General features: G+C 42.6%; 1 protein-coding gene across 1 annotated transcript in view; it reads right to left on the minus strand.

The window, feature by feature from the left end:
- Positions 1-219: 219 nt before the first annotated feature.
- LOC137371576 (high-affinity choline transporter 1-like) overlaps positions 220-16780 on the minus strand; it is a 121869-nt gene continuing 105308 nt past the window's right edge. Inside the window, exons 6-8 of the mRNA XM_068034414.1 lie at positions 9437-9590; positions 8935-9152; positions 220-852 (exon numbers count right to left, since the gene is read on the minus strand). Coding sequence (XP_067890515.1) covers positions 220-852; positions 8935-9152; positions 9437-9590 — 1005 coding nt within the window. The remainder of the gene's footprint in view (positions 853-8934; positions 9153-9436; positions 9591-16780) is intronic.

Below are 16780 nucleotides of genomic sequence, written 5' to 3' on the forward strand. Positions count from 1 at the left end.
TGTAAACTAAATGGAGCAGTAACTAGCTAATGATATCCTACTGTTAATAATTGACTCAATTGGGATTTTTAGTCCACTATAAGTGTTTCTCATTGAGTTTTGTTTTATTTATTATTATAATTCCTGCTAACCAAAACTACTAGGCATTTGCTTCAGGTGTAATACATTTTTGCTATAATATTAATGTTTCCTGAAAGTTGCCTTCAAGTTAGTTAAGTGTCAGTCATCAGTTTTTGAAATCGCTGGACTTGAAACCTCATCACCGACAGGTTCGTTGTTTTGAGAAGTAGTACCAAGAGGGTCCGTAGCTTCTTTATCTGAAGGCATCTGTTCTATTACATCGGTGCTTTCATTGGCCAGTGATGCTACTCTATTTGTTTTTTCATTTTTAGGCTGTGAAACAAAGCCATTAAGAAAGTCCAGTTTTTGTGGAAACATTCCCTTTTTGAAGAGGTAATTGGTCAGACGTGAAACGCATAAGCTCACCAAAAAGGATGTTAACATTGATACGGTTTTGAAAGGAAATGTTTGAATATATATTGGTCCAGTTGGAAACTTGATATCTAAATAGCATCCAGCATAACAGATAAATGGCTGTAGACGTAGGTAAGGTTCACCACCACCAACACGCAGGAAAAGACCAAAGATGTAACCAGTAACGCAACCATATACGTTAGTTCCCTTGATATAGAGTACGGATACCAGTTGAGGAAAAAGGAGTACAAAGACAAGATCCGAGCTCAGATACCACAATCCATAGACAGAAGTGGACAGCCACGTCATTGCTGCTGCTGCTATTCCAAACAGAACAATGGCTCCTCTCATTACCCACACCAGTTCATTATCTGTGGCCTGTAATGCACATGAAGAGGGAAGGGATAAAAACACTGATTGGCTGTTCTTACTGTACATTGTGAGAAGATTACTTTAAAAAGGTTTTTAAAAAATATGTTCATCTAATTTTCTCCATCTCCTGAAAGCTGTTGTGGTATGGTGCTGTGGGTGTTAGCCAGATATGTTGCCTTGCCCAAGTGACCATTCTTCAAGTATGAACCTCGATAGTGGTTGCCAACAGATTGTTTGACTGTGGCCTTATGCAGAAAAATCAGACTTTGTCCTCAACCAGTGTGTTAAAACATGCAGTTCCTAGCAAGAATCATTGGATAGTGATCAGGACAAGGAAACCTTAGGCTAATCATTAATGTTGAGTAAGATGATTTTACGGTTTTACACCATGTAAATTTGCTCTGAAAACAACAGTTGTTTCCTTGAAAAAGGAGTGCATAGAAGAATCGGCAGGCCTCAACGTTTCAGGCAGTGTACTCAGCCCGTTTTTAAAATTATTTGTTCATGGGATGTGGACGTCGCTGGCTAGGCCAGCATTTATTGCCCATCCCTGATTGCCCTTGAACTGAGTGGTGATTTCAAAGGGCATTTAAGAGTCAACCACATTGCTGTGGGTCTGCAGTCAAATGTAGCCTGAACATGTAAGGTCAGCAGATTGCCTTCCCTAAAAGGCATGAGTGAACCAGGTGGCTTTTTACAACAATCAACAATGGTTTTATGGTCACCATTAGACTAGCTTTTTAATTCCAGATTTATTAATTGAATTCAAATTTCACCATCTGCTGTGGTGGGATTTGAACCCATGTCCCCAGATCATTACCTTGGGCCTCTGGTTACTAGGCAAGTGACACGACCTCTACATCACTGCCTCCTCTTCTGCGGGAATAACTGGAATGGGTGGAAACAGTAGGTTTATATATGTTGGAGAATGGGAATGTGGGCTGGAGTTACTGCTGATAGGCCATTAGATACTCTTGTTCTTGCCTCCATTGGTGTGCTAATTGTGTTCTGTGGTAAGTCGATGCATGCTATTGTTCTTGATTGTTCAGCTATTGTGTCTCGTAGTATACTGATACATACTATTGTTCTTGTTGTGGTATGTTGGCTGCAGAGCAGGTGGTGATGTGTTTCTTGAGTAGGGATAGCCAGATATCACTGATGGGCAGGCTACTGTCTTGGGAACAGTGTGGTGTTGATAGATTTCCAGTCTCCCTGATGCATCTTTTATGGCAGTGTGTAATGAGTGAGATGAGTTTGGAATTGGACCATTCAATGTGGTGGTTATTGAGTTGAGTGTGCTTGATTATAGCTGACTTGTTCCATTCACTGTGTTTGAAGCAGGCTTGGTGTTCCTTGAGTCCAGTGTGTAGGTTACGGCTTGTTTCTCTGATGTAGACGAATCTGCAGTCGCGTGGCATGCTGTAAATTCCCGAGGCTGAATTTTATTCTCCCAATGCCAGGGGAAAGAAATGGGGGCCCGCATGTGCGGGCTGCAAGCTGCCATGCCGTTGAGATCTAGCACGCGGCAGCTCATCTGCACACACTGGGCAGTTCCTCCCCCCCCAATCACATGGCGGGGGCATGCTCTGCAATGCTGGCAACAGTGTCAGCTGCCTCTGTGCAGGTACTGGCACCATTTTAAAAGGGCTGCCAGACCTCCACAGTTGAAGCCCGTACCCCCTCCAAAAAAACACTCTGAATTGATGTTAGGCCCATACCCCTCACAATACAAAGAAAATAAATGGCTACCCTATTCCCCCTACCCCCGCCAAAAACACTTGTATTTGATACGTAACCTTCACGCACAACTGCACGAAGTGCAAAGGTCTCTCCTTCCCCCATTCCCCACACTACACATGCAGATCTGACCCCGTTTCCCCCCTACTACACTAAAAATCCGATGTTTCCCCCTTTCCCACCTCAGTGGCACCGGCTTTCCCTGGACGGGAAAGTGAAGGTGCGTGAGTACTGGCTGCTGGACGCAAGATCACGGACAGCCAATAAGATCACAGTGAAAGGTATGTTAATTTATTCATGCCCTTTATTTAAATATTTAAATATTTAAAGTTGGGTCCTCTTGCCGAGCGGTGGAGGGCTACCACGGAACCTAGCTGCTGCTGGGCAGATCAGGCCTGGCAATCCCGGCGTTGGGTTTTGTGGCAGGCTGCTGTCTCAGCGATCTTCCGGCCCCCACTCCCCAGCCCAGGAACAGAGCCCAACATCAGGAGCTCGACAAAATTCAGCCCTTGGTTTGTTGTGCAATGGTTTCTTGTCTTTATGGGTATGAAGGATGGAGTGCAGCTCTTTGGATGACATATGTTGGACTTCTATGTCCGCTGACTTGAGTATGCATTCTAGTCTGTACGAGGAGGAGCCGATGTATGGGAAACTGACATTTGTCTTGGTTGAGGTAGTTGTTGCAATGCAAGCAACAGGTGGATGTGTGTTGATCTTGTGGGAAGGAAATCCATTAAGTTGCAGTGTAAACTTAAAATGGCACAGTTCTTGTTCCAGGTGTTTCTTATCACTAATGGAGTAGGGTGTTCTGATGAGGGTGTTGCAGACCAATTGAAGAGTGGCAGGATGATGAAAAGAACGGTAGTTCAGGTATCCATCAGTGTGAGTGGGCTTGCGATAGACTTGGCATGCTGGCATGTTGCTATGAAACTTGGTAATTAAAATATCAAGGAATGGTATGGAAAGTTGTTGCTCTGTCTCCATGGTGAAACTGATGTTCGGATGTTGGTTATTGAGATATTGTAGCAAACTATGAAGATCTCTCTTATCATGTTCCCATGTGACAGAAGTGTCATTGACATATTGGAGCCAGAGTTTAGGTTGAAGAGTATCTGGTTAAGTGTTGCTTTCATGCAAATGTTGATGACAATTGGTGACAGTGGAGATCCCATACCAGCTTCGTCTGAAATAGGAACCTTGCCATTGAAATGATATCGAGTTGAGGCACATCAAGTGACAGTGCAGTTCTGTTGGGTAAGGAAGTGTTCTCTTCTAAGCGCTGTTTAATGATAAGACAAGCATTCAGGATGTGTACACTGGTAAACAGTGACTCTACATCAAAACTGACTAATATTTCTGACAGGTTGATTGTGGTTTGCTGGATCCTTCCCACATTCCCATTCTCCACCACATATAAACCTACTGTTTCCACCTGTTCCAGTCATTCCCCCCGACAATGGGCAGAGTATGCTGCCCGAAGCGTTGAGGCCTGCCAGTTCTTCTAAGAACTCCTTTTTCAATGAAACAACTGCACTTTTCAGAGTAAATTCACATGGTGTAAAATTGTCTTAATCAACGTTATCACTCTCGCCATGAAAACCTTCAAACAACTTTTGTATCATTAGTGCTGCCATCCTGCCTGAAATCAGCTAACCCAGTGCAGAGAGGCATTGAACCCATAAAACAAGGTTGTACACTTATTTTTTCAAGTGACTGCTAGAAATACCAACTGATCAGATTTCAGTGCTCCACTCAAATATTTACTTGCCACTGAAAGAACTAGACTCCAAGGATTGTGTTTGAAAAGCACATTGTAAACTTGAGCAGTTCAACATTTTAAAAAGTTGTAAAATTTAATTTTAGGTCACATTTACAATAATTTTGGTAGCTGTGTAGAGCATACTTCTCCATCATCACTCCATAGGTATTGAATTGGAAACATTCTTGGACTAAGTTTTTTTTAGTGTTGGCCATTCTTCATGTGTGAGCCGAGGCTGAAAATGTCAGCAGGTACTGGATTACAGCTAAATCCAATCCTGTCTTCACCTAATGCTCACACATAACATATTTCAATAGGCATCACTCAGGACTGATTAGGAATGAGAACACTGGCTGATTTTATTTGCTTCAAGAGGGCTTAGATTAATTGCAGAACTCCTACCATCTAGCTAGTGTTTAGAAGAATGAGAGGGGATCTCATAGAAACTACAAACTTCTAACAGGACTGGACAGACTAGATGCAGGAAGGATGTTCCCGAAGGCAGGGGAGTCCAGGACCAGGGGTCACAGTCTAAGCATAAGGGGTAAGCCATTTAGGACTGAGATGAGGAGGGATTTCTTCACCCAGAGAGTAGTGAACCTGTGGAATTGTCTACCACAGGAAGCAGTTGAGGTCAAAACATTAAATATATTCAAGAAAGAGTTAGATATAGTTCTTAGGGCTAAAGGGATCAAGGGATATGGGGAGAAAACGGGAACAGGGTACTGAGTTTGGATGATCAGCCATGATCATGTTGAATGGCGGTGCAGGCTCAAAGGGCCAAATGGCCTACTCCTGCTCTTATTTTTCTATGTTTCTATCTATCCTAACTGAGATCAATTAACTTAAACTAGCCTATTCATTAAAACTAAAGCATTGACTCAATATCACACTATGTGAAGGAAGCATTTCCCCAGAGAGATACTGGGAAAATATCCACAATTTTTCTAAGTTGTCAATATTTACAGGCACCTATAATCCAGAGTTTGACATAAATATCATGGAATTAAATACTGGTATTTTAACTCAGGGAAGTATCCAGCCTACGTAGCTATTAATGGAATCGAAATATTGCTAATCGGGCGGCACAGTGGCGCAGTGGTTAGCACCGCAGCCTCACAGCTCCAGCGACTCGGGTTCAGTTCTGGGTACTGCCTGTGCGGAGTTTGCAAGTTCTCCTTGTGTCTGCGTGGGTTTCCGCCGGGTGCTCCAGTTTCCTCCCACCTCCGAAGACTTGCAGGTTGATTGGTAAATTGACCATTGTAAATTGCCCGTAATGTAGGTAGGTGTAGGAGAATGGTGGGGATGTGGTAGAGAATATGGGGTTAATGTAGGATTCGTATAAATGGGTGGTTGATGGTCGGCACAGACTCGGTGGGCCGAAGGGCCTGTTTCAGTGCTGTATCTCTAAATAAATAAATTATTGTGATAATTATTCAGTTAACAAGTTAGTCTTATGCATACTTTGCAATCAAGAGGAGGAATGCCAGCCTCGAAACAGAAAATGTTTCCATTTTGAGCACCCAAGGGGCAATTTCAATCCCCAGTGGAAAGCTAGCAGGGTTTCAGGCTGTCTGTGTGGTAGAAGTGTGACTAACTGGATTGTTCTTGGAAAGTGCCAGCACAGACTCAATGGGTCGAATGGCTTCCTTCTGTGCTTTGTTGTTCTATGATTCTATTCTTGGGAGGCACAGCAGATATTATCTGCCAGGTCTCATTTACACCCCACTGGTCAGCATTGCACTCAAAATGGCATAAACAGGCAGCTGGCAGGCTGCCAGCAGGTGAAGATCAGGAGCTTCGAGACCATCCGCTGACACTCAGGCAATTCATCAAAGAGAGTTCGGGTAAGTCTCACTGGTGGGAATGGGAAAACCCAGGATTGCAGAGACAACAGCCCTTGTAGGGCCTGGAGGAGCACTCTTGCTCCTTATGGCCCCCACAAAGTAAGCTCAAAATTCACCTTTTGGGGCCTCTGTTTCTTCCCTGGTGGGTTTTACTGAGCATGTGGCTGATGCAGGCACCTTACTCAGCATACTATTAAAGTCCCATTGGGATTCACTGTGCAGTATAGAACCCTGATTAACATGTATTATTGAGGCTCCCACATGATTCAGGAGAACGCCTCAGCCGCTGCCAAAAACAGATCCTTTTTGTGGGGTGAAAATGGAGTGACAAATAGTCCTGCACAATTGTAACTTCCCCACACACATTATCAGGTCTGGTACAGATTGATTCCATCTTTAGATCCAGATGTGGAACCCAGCAATTGGTGGTTTTAGATCCAAATTACAAATCTCAGGCCACAATATTAACATCGTATTCTGCAGTTCAAGTCCCAACGAGGGAAGTTCAGCAGAGCTGAAGGCAGGTGAATTTTAATTACCGTGTACATCTACAATAATTCCATAATTCATTGTTGCTTCCGGACTATAACCCAAAATGTTTCATGCACATGCATCACCTCACTCACCCACTCAGATGGGCTATTTGAATGAAACCCATTGCAAATTACGGAAGCTATATGTTTCAGTTTCAATAAATTGAGTGTGAATGCACCATTATAGCCAGCTGAGAGAAGAGATTTTATTCTACCAACTGGATTTGAAAATAAAGGGAAATGTTAAATTTCTCTGCCCAGCTGAAACTGAGTGAAATGGGTTTTATAATCAAGTGATTCTATTTGCTGCTCCATTCCTGCCCTGCAGCAGGCTGCTCGTTAAAGGCTTTTGGGGAAGAAGCAGAGGCCCTAAAAGGTTAAGATTTAAACTTTTCTTTGTGGTGCCAGGAGGAGCTGGAATGTTTCTCCAGGCCCCATAAGGCATGTCTGTCTCCACTGCTGCCCTGGGTTCCCTTCCTTCTCACAAGTCAGTTCTTGCTGAACAAGCCCCTATGATTAGAGAGACCGGGCTGAATTTATGGGCCCCGCCAAGGTCAGGAACAGAGGTATGGTCTTTTTTTATTTTTATTTTATTTTATTTTATTTTGTTCCTTTTTTTTGTTTTTTACCATCTGCCTGCCAACTGGTTTTTTCATGTTTGTGCTCTTGGCTAGGGCTGCTCATTATTCTGTCATTAACACTCCCTCTGCACTAATGCTTTGTCTTTCACCACACCATTAGCACACTCTCTTTGCCTTTGCCCCATGACCTCCTTGTTAGTTAATCTCTCTGGCCTCTGTCCTATCACACACCTTCCCTTTTGTTCTCTTTTCCTCCTGCTTTATTTGCTTAAAACCTTTTACATTTCTAACCTTTGCCAGTTCTGATGAAAGGTCATTGATCTAAAATGTTAACTCTGCTCCTCTCTCCACAGATGTTGCCAGACTTGCTGAGTATGTACAGCATTTTCTCTTTTTATTTTAGGTCCATTAAGAGCTTTGTTAAGGGCAAGGAAGAGAAGATCCCAGTCAGCTTCCAGTTTTTCAATGTGATGGGGGTGGCAGATCAACTGCCTGGAGGTGACCACCTGTTGGCAGACCGTGAGGCCAGTGTTCCAGGCAGGCCTACTGGCCCCCACTGCTTGCCTTGATGCGGGTGCAGCCAAAGGCCTCCCTGGTGGCCTGGCTGCTGAGTCTATTTTAAAAATTTTGGTGAGTCAGTACCTCCATTATGAAATGCTCTCTCAGTTACTTACCTTCCACTGAAGGCTGCTGCTCCTTTCAAGCTGGAAGACCTCTGAATGGCCCTCCAGCTTCGAGAGCCTGTCTTTTGACCTTAATTGGACACGGAACCTGTCTACATGCCAATTAAAAGTGACTGTTTCCTGTCAGGACTGAGGGGGGGGGGGCAGGTTCGAGTCCCGGAAACATCCCTGACTGCTGTTTCCCACCCTCGGAGGGGAAATCCAGCCCACTAACTCATTTGAATGTATGGAGGTTTCATCACGTGGCTTTCTCACCTCCAATGGCCTCATCCTGTCAAATAGCCTTTTTTTTCCTCCAGCTCCATTTTTTTAAACCAATAAATTTAAGCATTCAAAGAATATGAAAAAAGCACTATGTTTCTTAATGTCCTTATGATTTTTATCCTGGGATTCTGGTACCCATGCCTGGGAGATTAATTTTTAATTCCTGGTGACTCCAGGGATTGTTGGCAACCCGAACTGTGACACACCTGAGTGCCGACAGGGGCTGCGGGTCGGCAGGCTGGGGGGTGGGGGGGTGGTTGTGGCGTCTTCTCTGAGCCGCCCTACCTTTGCCTGCTGCAGCCAAGCTTAGTGCTCTTGCTGCCTTCCCACCCAAGAGCTCAAATCCTCTCAGGTTTTAGTGGACTAATTAACTGCATGCTTGCCCATTCTGGCCACTTGATCTCAGAATGTTGATATTCTAAGAATATAATTTAATGTATATATTTTAAAAAAATTATCAACACTTTAATATTTCAGCAACCCTCCAATAATAATAATCAATATATTTGAAAGTTGGCATGATTAAATGAATTGTTCGTTACCCTTATTCCAAATTGAACAATGACCACCATTCATATAGCTTAACAAAAATACATTACTGGGTAAAATACATGTAACATCATAAAGTAAATAAATATGTACAATAAATAAATGTGAAGGCTTGTAGGTTTAAAGCATGCTCACTTTGTGCCTAAATATGCAATGATAAATATTCCGAGTAAACATGGAACTTGATGATAGGATAGAAGAGTCAGCTGATGACATCACTGCAGCAGAGATAGCTCCAAGGCCAAAAAATGCAATGTGCTTTGGACAAAGATAACGTAGTATTATGGGCAAAATCATGTGAGCCTCATCCCTGTCACTTGGGTCTGGGAGACCATAGGTAGTCTTATTCCAGTCTGTACAGAGAGATTAAAAAATTAAATGTAATCCTTAGACAACTAACAGGTGAAATCCTCCATTTAATTGTATTACAGGTGCCTGAATTTTCAAAACACATTAAAAACTCGCATTATATACTTCCTTGTCCATAATGTCTGAAAAAAGATAATGCTCTCCAATAGGCATCTTAAAATTAATGATAATAATTTTCATGTCTGTAAACATATAACCATACATTTAAATGCTTTAGGCAGATTGAGCATAAAAAATTCTTATTTTGATTAAAACAGTTTGACATTACCAGTTGATGCTCCTACCGCACCAATGATGACAGATGGGATAGCCAGTATTAAAGTTGTGAAACCAGCGACGAAGGACATTATTTGTGCGTGAAAAGCTGTGGAAGCAGAGAGTACCCTCTGAAAATATACCTGCCAAGGAAGTCCTCCAAAAATCTGAAAAACAGGAAAAAATACTACTGTTTAGATTTCACTTAATATACTGCTTTACAGTACAGTCTTAGGATCCATGGTGCAGAAGTATATCATGGGTGAGTATTTTTACACAGAGAAACAATTTTAAATGAAAGATGGCATTTGCATAACACAAAGCTTCAGTGTGATTTAACAATATTTCTATTTGTTACACTGTATTGTTGTATATTACATTGATATTATACTATTGTCCTCAGTCACCACCACACACACCATTCGCCAGCCACTGACTTCAACCTACTCCCTTGCAATTGTCTGAGGCTGAATCAGACAGTTTGCAACCTTGGTGGCATATTTGACCCTGAGATAAACTTCCAACCACATATCTATGCCATCACCATGCCTGCCTATTTCCATCTCTGTAACATCCCTGAAATCTGCCCCTGCCTAATCTGCTGCTGAAACTCTCATCCATGCCTTGTTACTCCTAGACTTGACTATTCCTATGTACTCCTGGCTGACCGCCCATGTTCTTGCCCTCCGTAAACTTAATGTCATCCAAAGCTCTGTTCCCTGTGTCCTAACTTACATTAAATCCAATTCACACATCACCCCTCTACTCACTAACATACACTGGCTCCTGGTTAAGCAATGCCTTGATTTTAAAATTCTCATTCTTGTTTTCAAATCCCTGCATGGTCTCACCCTCCCTATCTCTGTAATCTCCTTCAGTCCTTCAACTCTCTGAGATATCTGCGCTCCTCTAATTCTGATCTCTTGGGCACCCCTGATTGTAACTACTCTGCCATTGGTGGCCGTGCCTTCAGTTGCCGATGTCCTAAACTCTAGGATTCCCTCCTTGAAACTCTCCACCTCTTTACCTCATGTTCCTCCTTTAAAATTCTCCTTAAAGCCCACCTCTTTTGCCAAATGTTTGGTCAACTGCCCTTTATGTGGCTTGGTGTCATATTTTGTTTTATAAGGATCTTATGAAGTGCCTTGGAACATTTATTATATTAAAGGCGCTGTGTAAATACAAGTTGCTGTTGTCTTAAATCAACATCAGCTGAGTAGGAGGATGCAATGCTGTCATCTTCTTATAGTCCTTATGGATTTCTACAGCATAGAAACAGGCTACTCAACCCAATTGGTCATGCCATGTTAATGCGTCACACAAGCCTCCTCCCATCCTATTTCATCTATCAGGATATGCTTCTATTCCTTTCTCTCTCATGTACTTATCTAGTTTCCCCTTAAATGCATCTATGCTATTTGCCTCAAACCTCCATGTGGTAGCGAGTTCCACATTCTCACTACTCTCTGGGTAAAGAAGTTTTTCCTGAATTCCCTATTGGAATTTATTAGTGACTATCTTACATTTAAGGCCCTTGGTTTTGGTCTCCTCCACAAGTAGAAACATCTACTTTACATATATTCTCTTGATTATTTTGAAAACTTCTATTAGGTTACCCCTTACCTGGCTCTTTTCTGGAGAAAAGAACCCCAACCTGTTCAGTTATCACTGACAGTTACAACTTCTCACCCTTGTGAATCCCTTTTTCACCTTTTCTGGTGCCTCTGTATCCTTTTTGTAATATAATGCCTAGAATAGTTCATAGTATTCCAAGTGCAGAATATGGATTCGTCATTGGTGGCAGCATTTCCACAGCACAGAATTGGTGCAAAATAACTAACCGGCATGCAAATTGAGGTGGGAACTATGGAACCATTTCTGCCAGTTTTCTAACTTAAAAGAGCTGTGCCTGAGTTCCCAATCATTGTTGGGCTTTAGTGAGTAACACTGTGTTAGAAGAGTGCACTTCGCTCAAGAGGTAGACAAAGAGTTGTTCTAGTAACTACACGAAGACCTATGGCCAATATCATCTGCCCAGCCAACTTTACCTCTGGCTGTGAAGATCATGAGCGCACTGAATCCTTATGCCATTGGATCACTTCAAGCAACTAAAGGAAATCTTAACATTACCAGACCGGACCAGCAATCAACACACTTCTCCTGAGAACTGGACAAATCATCCACTTTGGCATCACAGTAATTCAGCAGTGAGATTGAGCTTCCAATTTTATGGTGTTGTTGTGTTCCCAAAAGTGCAGGATACCTTGCTTTGAGGGAACCTAAGGTTAATTCTTTCTAAATATCCAGATTATGTGTGATAGCATGCAAAGAATTCTCCACAGCAAGGAGAGATTTGCTGTAAGTTTCCAAGATACATACATCATTAGGAATTTTACCTTCCTTGAGCTCTTCAAGGAAGAAAATTATGCAAACTGCAGGCTTTTGGATGATGAGGAGTACCGTTTGCTGTCATGGATATTCATCATTGTGAGAGCTGCAAACAGCAGCAAAGGAACATTCCAATGATGCACATGCCTGTATCATTGGAGTCATTGAGAGGACCTCGGAGATCTTAAGGGACACTTTTGCTGTCTTGATAGGTTGGGAAGGGCTCTGTAATATGCTGCAGGTTGAAAGGTAAAAGTTTTCAGGCCCAGGTTCAGTGCTGCACAATTAGTGCACGCATAAAGCAAGAGGTCTATGGATTAATAGGAATTGATGGGAACAAAATTCCAGACCCACTCATCAATTTCTCCATTGGAGTCCTCAACATGCTTTAGGCCTCTAATTAACATATAGAAAGGGGCTATTACCTAAAAAATGGTCCCATGATTTAGCAGTGAGACCAATGCCACTGAAGATTTCCGCTGGTATTCCTATTACTAAATTCCTGTGCTTTGCAACCTGAAAAACAAGTGCAATGCATACCAATTTCTACATTTGTGTCTTGAATAATTGTAGTCTGCTGTGCCTTGCACAACTTTGTAATCCAAGAAAGGGCTGACCATGGAGCTACCAGGAAAAGTCACCTTAGCTGCTTTTGAGGCAGAATAGCATGGAGGAGAACATCAGGATGACAATCACTCTGAGAACTCCATAGTGACAGCTGCAAGGGGTTTCAGAACAAAATTGATCACTGAAGTTTTTTCTTCTGTTTAATACAGTTTAGCTTTGCTTCTCCCACACTTTCTAATATAGCAAATTCCTTCAAAGCCATCCTAAACCATGATAATAAATGAGAATGCCAATTATCATCACCTAATTTAATAAATGGGCATGAATGAATGCACTCTTTCCTGTAAGACTCCAATCACCATGCATAAAACCATAATAGAAGTGCACTTTCTTCTTTAACACAACAAACACCAGAATTAATACAGCCCAGCCTACTATTTCCTGACACTGTGCTTCTCCTGGTGTATAAATGAACCTTTTAAAATCTATTCTAGTGTTTCTCCTAGATGCAAACTGTGGGCCAAGTGTCATGAGAGTTGGTTGGAGTTCATGCTCTACACAGGCATCATGGGTGTATAAATTTAAGCCTCCGCCAAAGAAAGGTGGTCAACTTTCAGTGGAATCACCCAACTAGTGAGATCTTGGAACCAGGTGAAATACAAGTGAAGAGGAGAAACGGAGGGGACAGGAAATAAATATGAAATATTTAAACAGGCTATCATTGCAACGTTTCCCCACAACATAGGCAAACAACTGGTATCGTACTGCATCGTCTTTTAGACACAAGTTGGCTACCTATCCTGTGACACAAAGTACCATCTCACCAGAGTGGTCTAAATATTCTAGTATTTTAGCATTTCAATGGTGTGTTTTACTGTATCCCACAGGGTGACATGGCCATGATTGTATCTACTTTCTGCAGTAATGCACAGGTTCTGAATTAATCTCCTTGGTAATGGAAAAAATTAGATGGCCCTGTTTGCCAAAGAGCCAGATGTACATCCAATCAATGCCGTGGAAAGCATGGGAAATGCATCCGAATGAAGTATCTTGGGTACCTCTGGGCTACATGCATTAACTTGCAGGATGACATTTTTGCAATCTGTCATTACTTACACATTGAGAGAGTGGAAGCACTTCTTATAGATGAAGACATTTGGATTCTCACAGTAGGTGGTAATGACCTGGAACTCGCTGTCCACAAGGGTGGTGGAGGTAGAGACAATCAATGACTTCAAAAGGAAATTGGATGGCCTCTTGAAGGAAATAGATTTGCAGAGTTATGGGAATCAAGCGGGGGAGTGGGACTGACTGGATAGCTCTATGGAGAGCTGGCATGGACTCAATGGGATGAATGGTTTCCTTCTGTGCCATAAATGACACCATGTCTCTAAGAGCCTGGGTAACCATGTAAGTACCATCGATGATGTCTTGAACTCTTGTAAAGGTTGCCAGTTGATGGATGTTCTGGGACCTTTTTGACTGCTAATTCCCTTCCAATGGTAATGAGTTGAATTGTTTCCTACTGACAAACACGGCATCAGAAAGAAGGGTCACTGACCCGAAACATTAACTCTGCTTCTCTTTCCACAGATGCTGCCAGACCTGCTGAGTGGTTCCAGCATTTCTTGTTTTATATCAGAAATTGCTAGATGCACACATGAGCAGCAGACTGGTGATATGGCATTTGTCCACTGCAACACTGTGCACCATTATGTGGTGTAGAAGGACAAGGCCATTGTGACTTCACGACAACAGGAAGAGCCTTGACTGGACGGCTAACCATTGCTTCCATGAGTCATGAGACTATTCAGAACACCAGAAACTGTTTGCTACTTTATTTTATTGTTGTATGACCAAAATTAAAATAGGCGCAAGGTGAGAACCAGTAAAGAGAAGCTAATGTATGCCCAGTTGGTAATGCAGAGCCATGAAAATAATGCTGTGAAAATAAATATTATTCCAATGCCTAAGCAAAACAGCAAACACTCAGCTTTAAGAAGGCCTCACCAGTTCCTGATCCAATGCGTCCAGTTATATGGGTGAGGTCATGACCTTGAGTGGAGCTTGCTCAGAGAAGGTTTAGTTTAGAGATACAGCACTGAAACAGGCCCTTTGGCCCACCGAGTCTGTGCCAACCATCAACCACCCATTTATACTAATCCTACACTAATCCCATATTCCTACCACATCCCCACCTGTCCCTATATATTTCCCTACCATCTACCTATACTAGGGGCAATTTGTAATGGCCAATTAACCTATCAACCTGCAAGTCTTTGGCGTGTGGGAGGAAACAGGAGCACCCGGAGAAAACCCACGCAGACACAGGGAGAACTTGCAAACTCCGCACAGGCAGTACCCAGAATCGAACCCGGGTCCCTAGAGCTGTGAGGCTGCAGTGCTAACCACTGCGCCACTGTGAATGATTGATGAAGGGAGAGCAATGGATGTTATTTGTACGGATTTTAAGAAAGCATTTGACAAAGTATCACATCAAAGTCTGGTTTACAAAAATGAGGCTAAGGGAACAAGAGAGTCAGTGTCAGCTTTGATAAAAAATTGGCTTAAGAACAGAAAACAGCGAATAGTGTTAAATGTGATTGTTTTGCATACTGGAGGACGGCACTGCTAGAACCACTGCTTTTTTGATGCATATAAATGACTTGGATATTGGAATACGGAGTAAAATTTCAAAATTTGCTGATGATACCAAACTTGCAGGTATGACAAACAGTCAGGGTGATACCAATCAACTGCAATAGGACATAGAAAGGCTAGCAGGATGGACAGACAAGTGGCAGATACAGAGAAGTGTGTGGCAATGCATTTTGGCAGAAGGGATAGGGAGAGGCAATATAGACTTAATGGCACAGTTCTAAAGAGTGTGCAGTGACAAAGGGGCCTGGGTATTCACGTGCATAGATCAGGACATATTCAGAGTAGTTAGCAAAGCATATACAATCTCGGGTTTCATAAATAGAGGGATTGAGTACAAAAGCAGGGACGTTATGCTGAAATAAACGCAAAATACTGCAGATGCTGGAAATCTGAAATAAAAACAGAAATTGTTGGAAATACTCAGCAGGTCTGGCATCATCTGTGGTGAAGGAAGCAGAAATGATGAAATAATGATAAAAGGTCACAGACCTGAAATGTTAACACTGCTTCTTTCTCCACAGATGCAGTTCTGTTTTTATTTCTGATGTTATGCTGAACTTCTATTAAGCTCTGTTTGGGCCACAACTAGAGCACTGCATCCAGCTCTGGTCACCACACTTTAGGAAAGATGTGAGGTTCCTTGAGAGGGTACCAAGATTGAGGAATTTCAGCTAAAAGGTTTGGCTGGAGAAGCTGAGGTTGTTCACCTTGCAGCAAAGGAGATTGAGGGGACATTTGATTGATGTGTAGAGGATTATGACAGATTTAGATAAGGTAGACAAAGAAAAGCTGTACCCATTCGCTAATGGCACAAGGACTAGGGGAGACAGATTTAAGGTTTTGGGCAAGAAATGCAGGGGGAAGGGGATGTGAGGAAGACATTTTTTACACAGTGGGCTGAAATTTCATCTCCCACCACTGCTCAGGCCGATGGGAGAGGATATATCCAGGGATGGTGATGGTGGTGTCAGGGACATTGTCTGTAAGATATGATTCTATGAGTGTGACTATGCGAGACTGTTGCTTGACTGGTCTGTGGGACAGCTCTTCCAATTTGACACAAGCCCCCAGATGTTATTAAGGAGGACTTTGCAGGGTCGACAGGGCTGGGTTTGCTGTTGTCATTTCCAGTGCCTAGGTCAATGCTTGGTGGCTTGTTATATTTCATTCCTTTTCTTACACTTTGGAGCAGTTTGATGCAAATGAGTGGCTTGCTAGGCCATTTAAGAGTAAACATTGCTGTGGGTCTGGAGTCGCATGTAGGTCAGACCAGATAAGGACAGCTGATTTCCTTTCCCTAAAGGACATCAGTGAACCAGATGGGTTTTTACAACAATGGTTTCATGGTCACTATTAAACAAGCTTTTTTAATTCCAGATTTATTAATTGAATTCAAATTTCACCATCTGCAGTTGTGGGATTCAAACCCATGTCCCCAGACCAGAGCATTAACATAGGACTCTGGATTACTAGTCTAGTGATATTACCACTAGGCCACCACCTCTCCTCACATATTAAGAGGTTAAGAGAGGGACACCAAGATGGGGGGATTGGGGAAAGGCACGAGCAAATGGGGGGGATTGGGAGAGGGCTCCAGTAATTGTGGATTTGGGGGAAGGCACCAGTAAATGGAGGGGATTGAGCAGGGTCCCAGCAAATGGACATCATTTTGGATCCGAAACGGCACCTGTCGTGCCGAAATCTTCTTTTCTCATACCTTTCCGTTCACTTACTGTTTGCA

The sequence above is a fragment of the Heterodontus francisci genome, chromosome 6, assembly GCF_036365525.1.
Source record: "Heterodontus francisci isolate sHetFra1 chromosome 6, sHetFra1.hap1, whole genome shotgun sequence".
Taxonomy (NCBI): Eukaryota; Metazoa; Chordata; class Chondrichthyes; order Heterodontiformes; family Heterodontidae; genus Heterodontus; species Heterodontus francisci.